Source organism: Hyperoodon ampullatus (genome assembly GCF_949752795.1).
Source record: "Hyperoodon ampullatus genome assembly, chromosome: 17".
NCBI lineage: Eukaryota > Metazoa > Chordata > Mammalia > Artiodactyla > Ziphiidae > Hyperoodon > Hyperoodon ampullatus.
This window is the reverse complement of record NC_136930.1, coordinates 47,283,278-47,299,069: the sequence shown is the minus strand read 5'-3', so window position 1 is coordinate 47,299,069 and position 15,792 is coordinate 47,283,278. Positions and strand designations below refer to the sequence as shown.

General features: G+C 40.6%; 1 protein-coding gene across 1 annotated transcript in view; it reads left to right on the top strand.

The window, feature by feature from the left end:
• Positions 1-15,582, top strand: part of LOC307065348 (integrator complex subunit 10-like) — a gene marked incomplete at both ends in the record, with an annotated part of 91,326 nt that extends 75,744 nt beyond the window's left edge. Inside the window, 1 exon segment of the mRNA XM_079722156.1 lies at positions 15,215-15,582. Coding sequence (XP_079578282.1) covers positions 15,215-15,582 — 368 coding nt within the window.
• Positions 15,583-15,792: the final 210 nt, after the last annotated feature.

The following is a 15,792-nucleotide window of genomic DNA, read 5'->3' as shown; positions in this document are numbered from 1 at the left end:
ATTATCATAAATAATATATTAAATAATTGATTCCAGTATTTTCCTAGGCATAGGATCAAATGTACTGATCTTTAATATGTAGCATCCAAATTCTTCCCTTTTGGAAACTTGGAACAAGTCCTCTATCATTTCTTCCATTTTTCATTATGCTCTAATGTTCAACAAGAGCTCCTCTTGAAACCCTTAGGATGAATTCATTAAAGCCAGAAGAGTTGAACTTTTAAAAACATCTTGGCATACTTTTCACATTGCATTGTTTGTTTAACCCCCTCTTCACTAGGATGGCTCTATTATTCTTGGTGCAAAGAGTGCTCACTGTTCTTGACAGAGAGATAGAACAGAAATAGAGTTGGGTAGTGCTTCTCTGTCCACTTCACCAGTTTTCCTAACACAAACTGTCCTGTAGAGAAGACTTGCTCCTTCTCATTGCTTTTACTCTGAATATAGTGTAGAAACCCCTTAATTAATGTGACTCAGCTGTAGTAGTTGATGGATTAAGTGTGTGTTTTACACTTAAACTCTCTAAGGGTACCTTGTTTCACCATTTCTTCGATACAAGGTGAGGCTTATTCTTCGAGTGTGAATCCCTTGTTTGGAGTTCTGGATTACTTTTTTGCATATACCATACATCTAAAACGTAGGCTACAGGGCTTCCCTGGTGGCGCAGTGGTTGAGAGTCCGCCTGCCAATGCAGGGGACGCGGGTTCGTGCCCCAGTCCGGGAGGATCCCACATGCCGCGGAGCGGCTGGGCCCGTGAGCCATGGCCGCTGGGCCTGCGCGTCCGGAGCCTGTGCTCCGCAACGGGAGAGGCCACAACAGTGAGAGGCCCGCGTACCACAAAAAAAAAAATAAATAAAACGTAGGCTACAATCTTCCACTTTTGTTTCCTTAAAGTGCAATAAAAATTTAGAGCACTAGCAAAATCATCTGAATGCAGTAATCTTCCAAATTTTCACATTTTTCCCAATCTCTTTTAATTACAATGTAATTTTTAATTATTATTTTTTAGCCACTCATTTTTATAGCCTTTCTAAAGCATTTAATTTAGTAGTAATTTCTTTAAAAAAAAACCCTTTCCCAGTCATTTCATGAATTTTCATAATATTTAACTATCACAACATATAAAACTGGCATAAATTGAGGAGAAAAACAATTGAGCCTTGGGATATACATAGCTCCAATGGCAGGTTTTGCCTGGTACTCATAGGCATTCTAGAAAGAGCCCAGGAACCATGAGCCTGCAGTCTTTATCAAGGATGTTTTAAAAACAGGATGAAGTGTGTCCGTTAATCTGGCATGCCATTAGGCAGAGGTCAGTTAGGAGAGTTTATTCCATAACTTTTGGAAACTCCTTTTTATGGATCTTAGCAGTTTTCACAAACCCCAGAATCTTAAAGTTTTGTTCTATAGTATAATGGAATTCTTACAGACTGTTCTCTGTTGTTTTCCTTCTGGGCTATGGTTGCCCCTTTCTCTTTTCTATGAATGCTTAAAGACTGAGAGTTTCCTCTAGCAATCACCTCATCTTCCTTAAAAGTGTCTTAAATCCTGCCATTTGTGACAACATGGATGAAGCTTGAAGGCAGTATGCCTAGTGAGATAAATCACACAGAGAAAGACAAATACCGTATGACCTTAATTATACATGGAATCTTCAAAAAAATAAAACAAACTCATAGAAAAAGAGATCAGACATGTGGGTACCAGAGGAGGGATTGTGGAGAAGGGGAATTGGAGGAAGGTGGTCAAAATGTGCAAACTTCCAGCTATAAGATAAATAAATATTAGGGAATTAATGTACAACACGATGACTATAGTTAATACTGCTGTATGAGATCTAGGAAAGTTGTTAAGAGAGTATGTTCTTAGAGTTCTCATCACAAGGAGAAAATAATTTTTTCTTTTCTTTTTTTTATATTGTATCTATATGAGATGACGGATATTAGCTGACCCTATTGTGATAATCATTTCACAATATATGTAAATTAAATCATCATGCAGTACACATAAAGCTTCTACAGCCATGTATGTCAATTCTCAATAAAACTGGGTGAAAAAAATATCCTTTTTACTATAGCAGCAGATTTCCAATATTGGTAAATTTAACTCTGTATTCAACGAAAACAATGTTTATTGCATGCCTTTGCATGCCTGCTATGTGAAAGGCACTGGGCCTCCTTTTTTGTTTGTTTGTTTGCTTGCTTGCTTGTTTTGCGGTACACGGGCCTCTCACTGTTGTGGCCTCTCCTGTTGCGGAGCACAGGCTCTGGACACGCAGGCTCAGCGGCCATGGCTCACGGGCCCAGCCGCTCCGCGGCATGTGGGATCTTCCTGGACCGGGGCACGAACCCGTGTCCCCTTCATCGACAGGCGGATTCTCAACCACTGCGCCACCAGGGAAGCCCTGTTTGTTTGTTTTTGAGCAACTTCCCTCTCTGGTCTTTAGGCTATTGGGAACATGCTTACATTTCCTGTTACCGATTTATTTATTTTCCTAATTTACCATCCCTAAATCTGATATACATCTGGCATTCTCTTATTTTCTTTTTCTCTTGATATAGAATTCATCTGGTTTCAAGTGTCAGAACACTTTAGCTGGCTTAAATAAAGAAAAGGAGAGTGAGTGTGTGTGTGTGAGTGTGTGTGTGTGTGTGTGTGTGTGTGTAGGAAAACCTCTTCCCTTCTGTAGCTGGAAATCCAGGGGATTTAATCAAAACTTTCATGGTGTCATCAGGCCTCTGGCTCCACCTCTCTTCAGTTCCCTTGGCTGTGACCTCATCTATGAGTCAGGTTTGTCCTGAGACTGGCTCCCTTCATGAAACTAAAAATCAGTTGGGTATTTAGTCATCTAATATGTCCCTCTCCCCCTAGGTAACCTCCACAAGCAGAGGGGCTGCATCTTGTTATTACACCTCACTCTACCTGACATCTAGCATGGGGTCTGGCACAGGGTAGCTACCAATAAACATGTACTGAAGGAATAATGATTGCCTGTCATCAGCCATGCACTGAACTAGGTGCTTTGTACTTCTCACCTCCAAGACATGTATGAATTTAAGCCTGAAACATCAGAGTTTAAGGGTGTCACTTTTTTTCTTTTTTATTTCTCTGAATCAAATTGTGTCTGCTTCAAGCCCACAACCACTGGGCTGAGGAGAATTTCAATCTTAGTCATCAGGGCACCCGTCGCCACTCTATTTTGTACCATGCAAATCTATTGGACATACGCAGCGCCAGGAAACTGGATAAGAAGCAGCTTCTTTTACCCATGGTTACTGCAGGCCTGATATTTCTTGGTCCGTGTCACATGTCACACAGGTGAACATTTGCCGATGCTCTCTGACTTAATCACCGCCATTCTACATGGACTCTCAGAGATCTGCCTTCCTGACAATTGGCTCCATTTCTCACACCATTCCCTGAGGTTCTTTGTGCCACTGGCCTTTGTCATAGCATCTCCCATCCCCAGACTGGAGAAATGGATCCCCCAACCGCCCGCAGGTGTCACTACTTCTACTTCTACCACTCAAAGCACTTTGACATTTCTGGGACAAACCATATAATTCCCCTCAATGAGCCATTCTTGGGTGGAAGTGGGCAAAGGTGATGTTAACACAAGCTATTCCTTTATTTTTTGATAACTCATTCTTATATTTAACGAGTCTGTGTTTTACATAAGACGGTTCTCAAAATAAAGGGTAACAAGCAGGGAAGTTGGCAACTCTGACCCCTATCCAGCAGGTTCATGGCAGAATCTATGTATGCATCCATCAGTCTTGAACACGTTCTCCCCATTCTAGGTCAGAACAAAATGTGAAGTGGTCACCTGACCCCATTAGTTGGCTTTTATACTTTTTTTCCTGCCCTTACTAGAGGAAGCAACACTAAGCACACCCACCTAATTAGCTAAGGACAAAAAAGCTTCTCAAGCGGACTCTTCACTCAAAATACATGCCAACACTAACACACTTCTAATCCCAGTGGGCAGAATTTGACTGGTATCCTGACTGCCCGGGGTTGTATTTTTCTCCTAGTTCAGTATTTATTGGAAATTTTATCATCGGTTTTGTTTTGTCCCTCCCATAATGTACTAATATCAACTACCAGTCTGATTTTACCACAGACAATGAAAGAATCCTGCCTGTTCAATCACAGTGCCAGCCACAAAGAGACTGGACCTTTCTTTTCCAGGAAAGACATTAGCATGACCATTTCTCCCATAGCAGTGGTCCCTAAATCCAATATAAATCCATCTCTTACACCTTTAAGTCAAAATATGTAGTATACAAAACCACTGACTAATGATATTGAATATATTTTAAACATGAATTAGGGAAATAAAGTCTTTGTTGTTTGTTTTTAATGTCTTGACAGATTTACAAAGCTAAAGAGACGTGAGGTAGAGTGCACTAATCTGGTCAACCCAGGTCAGTCTAGAAAGTTGTATGAATCATCTAAGCACTCACACTCAAACCACCTAAATGAGCTGGATAATCTATGCAAGCTCAGGTCCAGTTAGGTACTGCCTTGACTGACTTGCTTCCTGGAAACAAAAAAGAAAGGAAAAATAACGATGCTCAAGTTCACACAATTGGTTTGGACTACTCACAACCATTCTCTGAGAGGTGACTGTTGGCAATGCTTCTTTCCCGTTATGCTGGAAAGGCTCTAAGAGAAGCTTTCTCGCGTTATCCTGGTCCTTATGGCCTAGAAAAATTGTGCAGAGGAAGACAAAATGGGTAAATAATATTTTTAAGTTCATCCAAATTTTAAAATTCCCAATCAGCCTACTTTAGTGCTGAAGGAATACCTAGTCACTCGTATGATTTATTATTGTTTCCTCAGCTCTGGTTCCATGAACATAAATATGTCTATATTTTTAGTCATGGAGAAATCCTTTGGGGTGAATACTAGCAACTTTGGTAATACTTTGTATCTGAGGTTTCTATTAAAGGTTGGCTAGCACCATTGCAAAAGAAAGAGCCTTCCCTGTGTGCTACTGTTAAGACCTGCAGTCCTCTTAGATAAGAGGCCTGCCTTCGTTAGCTCCCTTCTTCTGCCTTCTAGGTTTAGAAAGTATGAATAGTCTTCATCCTCACTTTAAAATCCATTCAAAACTGCCTTGAATAAAGTAAGGCAACTAAATTTGAAGTTTAAAATAAGACAATCCTTGCAGAGAAAATCAGTCAGTTATCAGTAGAGTTCCATGCAGCTCATTGGAAATTCAGAATTTGGAACACAAATTTAGAATATTGAACATGGCATTATTCATTGCCTGGCACAGAGTCATGCAAGGCAGTTAGCCAAACAAGCTATCTCTCTACTTACAGGTGAAACAACGGTTTGGAGAATCTTAAAAATTTGAAAACATTCATAAATCAAAATAGGAGGTTTTCTAAGAGGGAAGTTAACATGTTGCCAAGTTAAGCAAACTAAAGAAGAAAACAAGCTGGCCGTTAAAATGGTTTTCATGGCAGATACTTACGCTTCCTCAAACAATATCAATTAGTGTGTTTAGAACAGACTTCCCAAAGATGATATTTCAATCAGTATATTTTCTGGATGTACAGAGCTTTCTTTCATTGTTTCAGATGGCAGAAAATAGGATGATGGTTAGCACTGCTGACAATGGTAGAGCTGGGGCTTCCTGTGTATACAAATGCCTGAGCTGATATAAAACTTACAGTACTTCTAGAACCTCAAAGGAAAACTTTTCCCTACCTATCAACAATAAAACTTGTTCATGTGTGAGTGTTCTCAGCTTACAGGTATACTTCCCTCTTTTCCAAAAATAATTTTGTCTTTTGAGGATCATCTAAATTTGCCCTTGTTTTCTAAGGCCTGGTCTAGTCTTACCACGTTGTTATGAGGCTACATCAAGAACATGGGTAGGGCTTCCCTGGTGGCGCAGTGGTTTAGAGTCCACCTGCCGATGCGGAGGACGCGGGTGCGTGCCCCGGTCTGGGAGGATCCCACGCGCCGAGGAGCGGCTGGGCCCGTGAGCCATGGCCGCTGAGCCTGTGCGTCCGGAGCCTGTGCTCTGCAAAGGGAGAGGCCGCAGCAGTGAGAGGCCCACGTACCGCAAAAAAAAAAAAAAGAACATGGGTAAAAAGTTATGGGATTCTAAAAGAAGAGAAAAATGGAAGACAACTTCCCTACTGAGTCAGTTATTGAGTTCTCCTCTGTTATTGAAAACCTAGACAGTGAATTAAGCCAAAGGACTTAAACTGATCTACAGTATAAAGACTTGAGGAGGAAAAGCAACCAGAGGTGTAACACAGAGAACCTTCCTGGACTGGGTTTTGGGGAGAATTTTTAAAGTTTGGTGTTTGAGCAGCTCCAGAGCTGCAGAGTTAGGGAAAAGAGAGAACACAATTAAGATGTGTAGGATGCATCATGAATTGAATCCCTTCAATATGCGAAAGATGCAAGTAAAAAGGCAAAGTATTGTGTTTACTGTATCTATTTCTTTGATATCCCTCTATGAAAAGTCTGTGCAATGCAGTGCATTGGTTATACCCGCACCACAAGCTAACTCACTCATGTCCAAAAAAGAGTATGCTCGTTCTGGATCCTCAACAAATTGTCCACAGAAAAAAGGCACAAAAATCCTCCTTCAGTGGCCATAACACCAACTATGACCAAGTTGTAAGGCTTGCAGTTGCATTTGAGTTCATTTTGTGAACACACCACTTGACATGGGTTTTGACTGAGAGTGGCTTTCACAGAATTTTGTCAGTAAGCTTCCAGGTCAGTTGTTGAAAAGCCTAAAGTCATTTCTATCCCTGCTGCTTTCCTTATATGTGACCACGTGACCTATTCATTTGTGTATTTCTCTCTGGAATCTGTTAGGATTTGCTTTTTATCTCTGCTGTTCTGAATGTCATAAATGGTCCTGGACATTTTGCATTTTTATGGGTCCGTGCCATGGTGGGCATTTCACTTGGTAAGACTTTTAGGTCTAGAAATTATTATCCTTTGGTTCTGGAAAAGTTCCTTGTACATTTATTTGATAATTTCTTTCCCTCTATTTCCTTTGTTACCTTTTGCAGTAACTTCTGTTTTTTGGATATTGGAACTACTAGAATGATCTAACTTTCTTGTCCTTTCTTCCTATATATTTATATATTTGACTTTTTGTTACTTCTTCTAGAAGGTTTGCTCAAGTATATTAATCAACCCTTAAGTTGAATTTTAATATCTATTTCATATTTGTTTTAATTTCCAAAAACTCTCTTTTATACTCTAACAGTGAATCACTTTTTACTTTTTTTTACTTTATACTGATTTCATTTTCATGAATGTAGTAGCTTCTCTTATCTCTCTTGGGATAGTAAACATAGTTTCTTTGAGATTTTGTTAGCTCCCTGTATGGTCTCTTTATCCCCGGCTTCCTGTTTCCTGTTTGTTTCAGTCTCTGTCTTTACGCTAGAGTCTTATCTCAAAACTCAGGTAATCTTTTGGGTCCACTTCAACTTCAGCAAATAGTACAATGCTGGTTGGACTATATCTGTGTTCATGGGTGGGATTTGTCAAATAGTGGGCTTCGGTAAAGGAAGTTGGGTGGAGGGCATTCAACAGACTGCCAGTGTTCCAGGGAAGTCTTAAATGTCCATTCTTGTAAACCTTGAGTGGGTCCGTTTCCTCAGAATGAAATCCTTCCCTCTCCTGTGTCAGTGGGAAAAGAGGGACTTCCTGTGCTCTGGGGGGTAAAAATGGAAAAGAGGCATGGGGACTTCTTCGTTTAGTATAAAACTTTCACTTAATCCCCCTGTTTCCATGTAGCACCTACCCCTACCTCTGCTTTGCCTCTTGGTGCAGACACCAGACTCTATTGTGCATCTCCTGAAACGAAAGCTCCAGTCTTCAGCCTGGGTGGAGGAGGGAGTATAAAAAGTCTCATCACCTCATTTAAAAGCAGGCAACCACACCATTACTGGACACATACCTCTCCTCTTCCCTTGAGGGGTACATACTACCTACAACTCCTGACTCTCAGGAGAGAGTGGGCACTGTGTTGTCCCTTCTGGATGTTCCGTGCTACCCCTCCACACACTTAGCTGTCAACTTTTTCTGTTCAACACAGTCTCTTACCATTTACTTAACTGCTTTCCAACTTCCAGCTTTTTTGACATGAACCGTCTACGCTCATTTCCTCTCACAATCTCTTTCCCTTGTGTTTCCATAGCTTTCCTGCCATTTAATGAGGTTCGTAGAGGAAGGGTGAATACACACGTGGTCAGTCTGCCATGTTAAACTGGAAATCTATGGTAGCTTTTAAACAAGTTTACCCTCTAACAATGCAAGTAATGCTGCAAAGAGACATGAGAGTTCAGAGTCAACTGAGGCAACCTTATGTGTGAGAGAAGCCCAGGTGTGGTCAAGTTATTTGCTGCAGCTCTAATTGATATTGGTGTTAATAACAATGACCTTTAGAGATGCTGATGAAGATGTGGATGAGGAAATGTTTGTAGAGATGTGACATAAACTGTAAAGTTTGTTCATCATCACCCCTCATAGGTAGAGACTAAATTTGTATCAACTCACCGATAATTCTATGCTAAAAACTTTTTCTGGCTTTTGTCATCAAGGCAGCAAATTATCCAGTAGCAAAGACAAAAGCATTTATATAGCCAAGAAAAAAAAAATGCCAGACTACTAAAAGGGTCAAAATATATCAGACCAAACATCTGAATCTGATCTTATCCTTTCCTTCACCTCTGGACCTTCACACAGGCCATTTCCTCCCTAAGGATATGCTTTGTCACCTCATTTCACTTTGCTTGACTAATTATCAACTTCCCTTTTTTGTTTTATCAATAATAATTATAATAAGAATGTTACTAACTACTTACAGTGACTGGATGTATTATATTATTGACTTCACATATATTATCTCATTTATTGTTTGGAGCAAACCTAGGAGGTAGAAATTCCCTTTGTCTCCATTTTATACATAAGAAAACTGAGGCATAATTTATATGCACTTTCTCAAAGAATTCCCCAGTCTCTTAGTTGTGTCTTACAACGCAGTGGTTAGGATATATACTCTGGAGCGAGTTCCTTAGGAAATCTGATTAACCTCTCTGTTCTTTGGAATCCCTGTCGGGAAAAAAAAATGTAGATAATAGCAGTTTTCATCTTACACGGTTGTCCTGAAGATTAAATAAATTAATCCAAGAGAAGCCCCTTGAACAGAACCTGGTGTGTGATAAAACAGTGACTACATACAAGCTATTACTGTGTGCTGCCTGAGCCCCCAGAAAATTCCCTATTTTAACACTTATTACACTATATTGGAATCTGAGGGGTTTTTTTTTAACTACATCCGTTTAGTTCAGTAAATACGCACACAAACACATACTATTCCCATTACACAAACAATTTAGAAGCAACTTATTTAGCAGTTGAAATGATAGTTCCACAAGCCATTACTTAGCAACTGAAATGACAGTTTCAGGGTCCTAGGCACAACTTGGCAGCCAAAAACGTTTAGGTATGGTCTATGGATCGCTTATTCGCCTGTGATGGGTTTAAGTGGAACTGCAGAGGCTGCCTCTGCAGTGCATGGGCACAATCCGAGTTTTGCATTTTCTGTATCCCACTCCTCACTTTCCAGGGGACTATGAGCCCTGGGAGGGCCATGATTGTGTCTGTGCTCTTTAGCGTTGTATCCTACCACTCAGTACAGTGCCTAGAATGTAAAGTGTACTTAATAAATAGTTGTTGAAAATGAGAATCAATGAATGAAGGCTTGTAGGAATTCAACTCCTTTGGGTGAGTTTTACACGTGCAGAAAATAAGCGAGGGTAGAATACTCAATTAGCTTCCGGCAGAAACATAGTCATTATAAGGAGCAAAGGCAGATCTTCTAACAGCTCTAACTTGGAATCAGAAGCGCAGGCTGTAAGGACCGTGTTCTTGATTTCCTGACCATGGGATCCTAATCTCTTTATCAAATGAGATAAGGTACATGCAAGCACTCTGTAAACTGGATATCCCTGTAAAGGGTTACTCTAAAAGATTTCTCCCCAGACCATATCAATCTGGAAGTACAGTTGGGATATTAGTTTAATAGGCCTGTCATTCTCCAGGGTGTTTCTGAACTGTTGCCATCTTCACCATCCTAAGTGCCTGTTAGATTCCTTGTTGATGACGAATATATGTAGATTGTGTGAGGGGGGAAAATGAGGGGTGGGGACAGGAAGCAGAGACTATTTGTGCTTCACTTTGTCCCCAAGTTCCTAGAGGACAAAGAGAATTGAAATGCTCAGAAAAGTTTTAGAACAGCCAAAAGTACATAAAGTCAGCTACAGAACCTATAAACATAAGTAATGATTCTATTTGTTTTGGCAATGGTGCTAGGAGAAGAAAAATCTCTAATTGCTTAATAAGATAGGAAAAAAAGAGAAATATGAATAGTTTCATCTTATTTAGAGACCAGCCACCACCTCCTGCCACTAACCAGTTTGGTTGGTTGATTTATTGTTTAATTAAATAATTTGTTTATTTGTTCAACCAATATCATAGATATACACCATCTAATATGCGCAGGGCCTTATGGCTACATTGGCAAGCAAAAGGGAGCAAAACGTTACATCTTGAAACTTACAGCCTGGGGGACACAGAGGCTGTCCCTATGCCTCTGCTTCTGGTTTGGACCAACTCTCATATCTGAACTGGAGAGAGTCTTTCTTCATTTAAGAAGTCGTGACTGTCAACAGTGGGAGATGGTGCCCTTTCTATAGAGAAATATTAGACAGACATTTATTAGAGCATATATCCAGTTTGCAATACCATTTCTGAAAAAGAAAGTGAGTGCTGGAAAGAAGGATAAAAGTATTTAAATTTAAAAAGATACATCCTGTAAAGAAAAATTAAATGATTTAAAAAATCTAAACAGCAGAAACCAAAGTCTGATTTAATATCTGCATTCAACAAAAGGTTTTCATGTAGGAAATAACCTTGAATAATGTAGGGGAACTGTAGTCCTTACCTAAGAAAGACCTGCCTGGCATTGGATGATAAAGAACTGGACTGGGAAACCGAGGAAACCTAGAGACTCATACTTCCAGGAGACCCATGGATTAAACATCAAGTTGCTTCATCACAGAAGCATCAGTAAAACCATCTCTCCCAGTGCTTTTCAGCTTTATAGATAAGTGAGAGGCCAATTACAATAGATGGCTATTAATTCCATGTAGAGAAAATAGAACAGAGAAAATGAATTTGTTTTGATTCTATTTATACTTTTATTGCAAAAGCCAGACAAGCTCTTATTAATCACTTCAACATTATTGGACCCTTTTCATGTGTCAGGCCCTGTATTCGGTGATGGAAATCTACAAAGATTCTTCTATTTTCAGTAAATATATAATTTACTGGGGAGACAGAGCTCATAACTACTCACCGTCAAATAATCCCTTCCTATATGCCAGGCATTTTGTTAAGTATTTTATATGCCTGATTTTATTTAATTTTTACACCAGCCCTAGGAGGTATGTATTATCGTCTGCAGATACAGCAATTCAAAACTTTTGAGACGTTAACTAAATCACCAAGTGTTCAGAGCCAAATCATGGAGCTAGGATTCAAACCCAGTCTTACCTGATCCAAAGCCTGTGTACTCTTTTTTTTTTTTTTTTTACATCTTTATTGGAGTATAATTGCTTTACAATGGTGTGTTAGTTTCTGCTTTATAACAAAGTGAATCAGTTATACATATACATATGTTCCCATATCTCTTCCCTCTTACGTCTCCCTCCCTCCCACCCTCCCTATCCCACCCCTCTAGGTGGTCACAAAGCACCGAGCTGGTCTCCCTGTGCTATGCGGCTGCTTCCCACTAGCTATCTATTTTACGTTTGGTAGTGTATATATGTCCATGCCACTCTCTCGCTTTGTCACAGCTTACCCTTCCCCGCCTGTGTACTCTTGATTACTACTTCCCACTTTGTGCTGTACTCCAAAACAAAGGATAGTGATAACGATAGTAATAACAGTAGCAGTAACAAATAAAAGTAACAATGATAGTAAAAATGATAATAATAACATAATGCTTATTATAAGAAACATATAAACAATAGTGTTTGGCGATTAGAGAAAATGGAGACATTGCTTTCAACTGGAGATCATTGGAAATCTTTGACAGGTCATTTTAGAAAGACAATTGTCCACCAGTATAGGTGACCCCACTTCTGTAGCAGAGCAGTCATTTTTGAGGAGCTACCCAACCAACCAATATTTCTCAGCCCCTCCGCCATGACTAGTTCTCATCAGTGGAATCTGAGTGAAAGTGATGTGGGTCCCTCCACTGCCAAGGCAGTGTAGACACAGGTTTGTTTTTCCCACATTCTCTTTCTTCTTGCTGACCAGAATGCCTATATAAATACTGCTTTATAAATACTGCTTTGTATTTATACAAAACATAAACTTTTATTCTACTAAGCCACTGACATTTTAGGGACTTACTCATTGAAGCCACCGCCATTACACTAACTAATACAGAAATTATTCTGAGCAAGGGATAGAAAATAAGCAATATCATGGAGGCATGGTGTGTGCAGGGAGAGTGAACAATTCAGGTCTTTGGAGGATAGATATTAGAAGGAGAATGACTGGAAAAGTCATTTAGGACCATGAATACCAGGCACGGAGTTTCAACTCTCAGTGATGGAGATCCCCTGAGACAAGGGAGGTCATAAGTGAAACCTATCCCATTTAAACCTAAAAAAAAATGTTTGTAGTTTCCATTAGAAATATGAGCAGAAAGAATTTTGGATCATGGATGGCTAACTGCCCTCCCCTGTTAAATAAATATGTTTGGTTTTAAGTGGAATATACACACTCGCAAGCTCACACATATGCACACTTGCACACACAAACATGCACACATACACACTTGCATGCCTGCAAAGCACAGACATGCACACACATACACTATTCACACACATGTGCACACACTTATTCACACCTGTGAATTCACACACCATTTTCTCCTCAAGCAGTGTTAGATGTTATCTAAATAATCTTCTAACTGTATGTTTATATAGCTATCTATTCATTTCTAGAACTGCATCTGTTTGGACACCTGGCTTATATATTTTTGTGAGGAAGAAAAACTAGAGTGCATGGCTGAATACTTGTATTCTCATTGCCTTTGTGCTCTCTGTTTCCCCTTCTTTGCCTCGTGGAAGTAAGTCAGAAATGGAAGGGGCATAACTCAAGGAAAGAGAGAAAGCACATCTTTTTCACTTCTCTGTCTTCTTTTCTTCTTATTCTTTAAACACTTTCTTCTGTGGGTCTCCACACAGTCTCCTCAGGTGGGTTCAGAAGGTCCTGAGAGCTGCCAAACTTCCCCTCCAATAAGAAACTTGTGCAGAAGGCCAGCTGCTTCCCAGAGGGATGTGACAGATGGAGAGATCACTGTGCAGGGCTCAGATGGCTCACTCAGGTGGAGAGGCATCAGGGAGCTGGAAGCAGAGCTCTGGAAATTATTCCTGTCCTGCTTCAGCTTCTCATGTTAACAATTCCACACCCTTCTAAGCTGTGAATTTTGGAGGTTGCAGAGCCCAGAGGCATGCTTTTTTTTTCTCCTGAAAGAGCAAATCTGTTTGAGTTCTCTAAAGCCACCATGTCATTGGGGATATTGTCTTTATTGCACTGTACACTATTTTCTAGCATTCACTGATGCCTAAGTCAGTCTAATTTTCTCACCTGGGTGTGATGCTGATTTACCAATGGTAACACCAGAGTAACCTCAACCAGCTTATAAAGGGGGCTCTTCAACAACCACAGTGCAGCCAGAGCCAAGATGGCACGTGGAATGACATGCATGGGTGTGGCCCGATGTGATAGTTTAGACTTTGCAACTGGCCTGATGGAGGAGTGGCAAGTGTGGAGTGCTCAGAAATTGTAGCTTGGTTAGAGATAACGAATATTTCCCCTATAGGATACGTTGTTTGTGGTTCTTTCTTCCTCCCAGGAGCCACGAGGCAATGCCATGCAGGCAGCTTTACTCTCAGATACCATCACTGGATGGGAAAGCGTGACAAGGCAGATGTTGAAGTTCCACATCTAACCTTTACCTTCAAAGAACAGAAAAATTAGCAACTACCAACCCCCTCATCACCGTAGGGTTGATTAGGCTAACATTAGCATCTGTACAAGTTACTAGATTGAAGATGTTTATTGCCAGAAAGCAGGAATTCTGTTTAACTGTTTCTTTCTTGTTAGTGAGATGCTGACTACCATAGTTTTGCTGTGTCCAGTAGTTGTACCCTGTCTCTTTGTCACCAAAGGAACATCAGCAGAAAAACAAGTGACTAATACCCCCAGGGTAGCACCTAGAAACCTGTATCAAGATGATGAGCATCTGTGTTAAATTTCAGACCCTTGGTATCTGAAGAAGCTCCACAACAGAGCCTTGATGTGCCTTTTGCCCCAAAGTTGAGGTGACATTGAGCTTTTGAACAGTGTACATATACATATGAGAAGATTTTACTAATATATGTTCCAAGACGCCTGGTGAAGTTAGAGCACAATTCATGGACTTGGAAAAGTTCTGTTTATATTAGATTTTTTTAATGCTTAGCTAAGTGGCCTCCAAGTGAATCAAACCCACAACTTTGGCAACAGTATAACTATAGTCTACCTAAAAGACTTTCATATTCTTTTCTACATAGAAGATCTGAGGAACTTGATAAACTGCAGATTCTAGGGCCTCACTTTAGAGTCTCTGATTCAGCCAGTCTGAAGTGGGACCCAAGAATCTGCATCCCAATAAGGCTCCCAGGAGATTCTGATGCAGTAGTCTTGAAACCAAACCCAGAAATAATGTTAATTGAGGCAAATGCCAATTTGAAAGTTTGAAGTCTTCTTTGAGGTTATAGAGAGGACTACACCTCATCATGGGTTAATCTTATTTGCCATGATGAAAGTGGGAAAGAGAAAGAAAGTAGGAAAATGACAAAGAGAGAAAGTGGGATGTTTTACATTGGGTTCCCCGGAGACCGAGGCTGAGACAGGAATTCTTGTACAGGCGAAAGGGGTGAGGGAGGCAAGCTAGCAGACGAGAAGGAGCTAATCAGAGAGGGGGTCTCCGCTGGAGTCTAGCCTCAGCCTGACCCCTCAGGGAGCTCTAGGGCATGAGTCACACACACATTTTGAGGCCAGGTCTCAGTTTCTTGTAACCCCGTATCACTTCATCTTTAGCTGTGGGCTACCCCTGGATGTGGGGCTCCAGCTCCCAGGCATCTCTGTTTGGGGTGGTTCCTTCCAGCAGGGAACAATATTCTGGAGGAAGAAATGGCTGTGAGCTTAGCCAGCCAACACTTCTGGCCGGTGGGGGAAGGATGCACCAGCCCAATAAAGGACATTTTGGTGGAGTACCAACAGCATCAGATACAGGGAGGAACGGAAGTAGGGGAATGAGAAAAAGAATGATAAATAAACACTTCTCAAATAAGGATGATCCAAACAAAAGTTCTGTTCCAGTCAACAACCTGAATGGCACTAAAAAGCCAACAAGTCACTTTCTGTGGTACATTCCACTGAGTGTTCACAAATTGCAGCATCCTTGAGCATCTGCAGACTTGAGGCTAGTGTCTAGATAGCTGCCTCCAGAGTAATCTGTGGTTATAAGGGCACGAAGGTACAGGAGGAGATGAGACCACACACCAAATCACAGAATCTTAGAGATGAACAACTGAGCAGTCCAACAATTCCTCTCCGAAGCACAGGCCATTATACTCAACTTCATGCCATCTGCAAATGTAGTAAACACACATTTT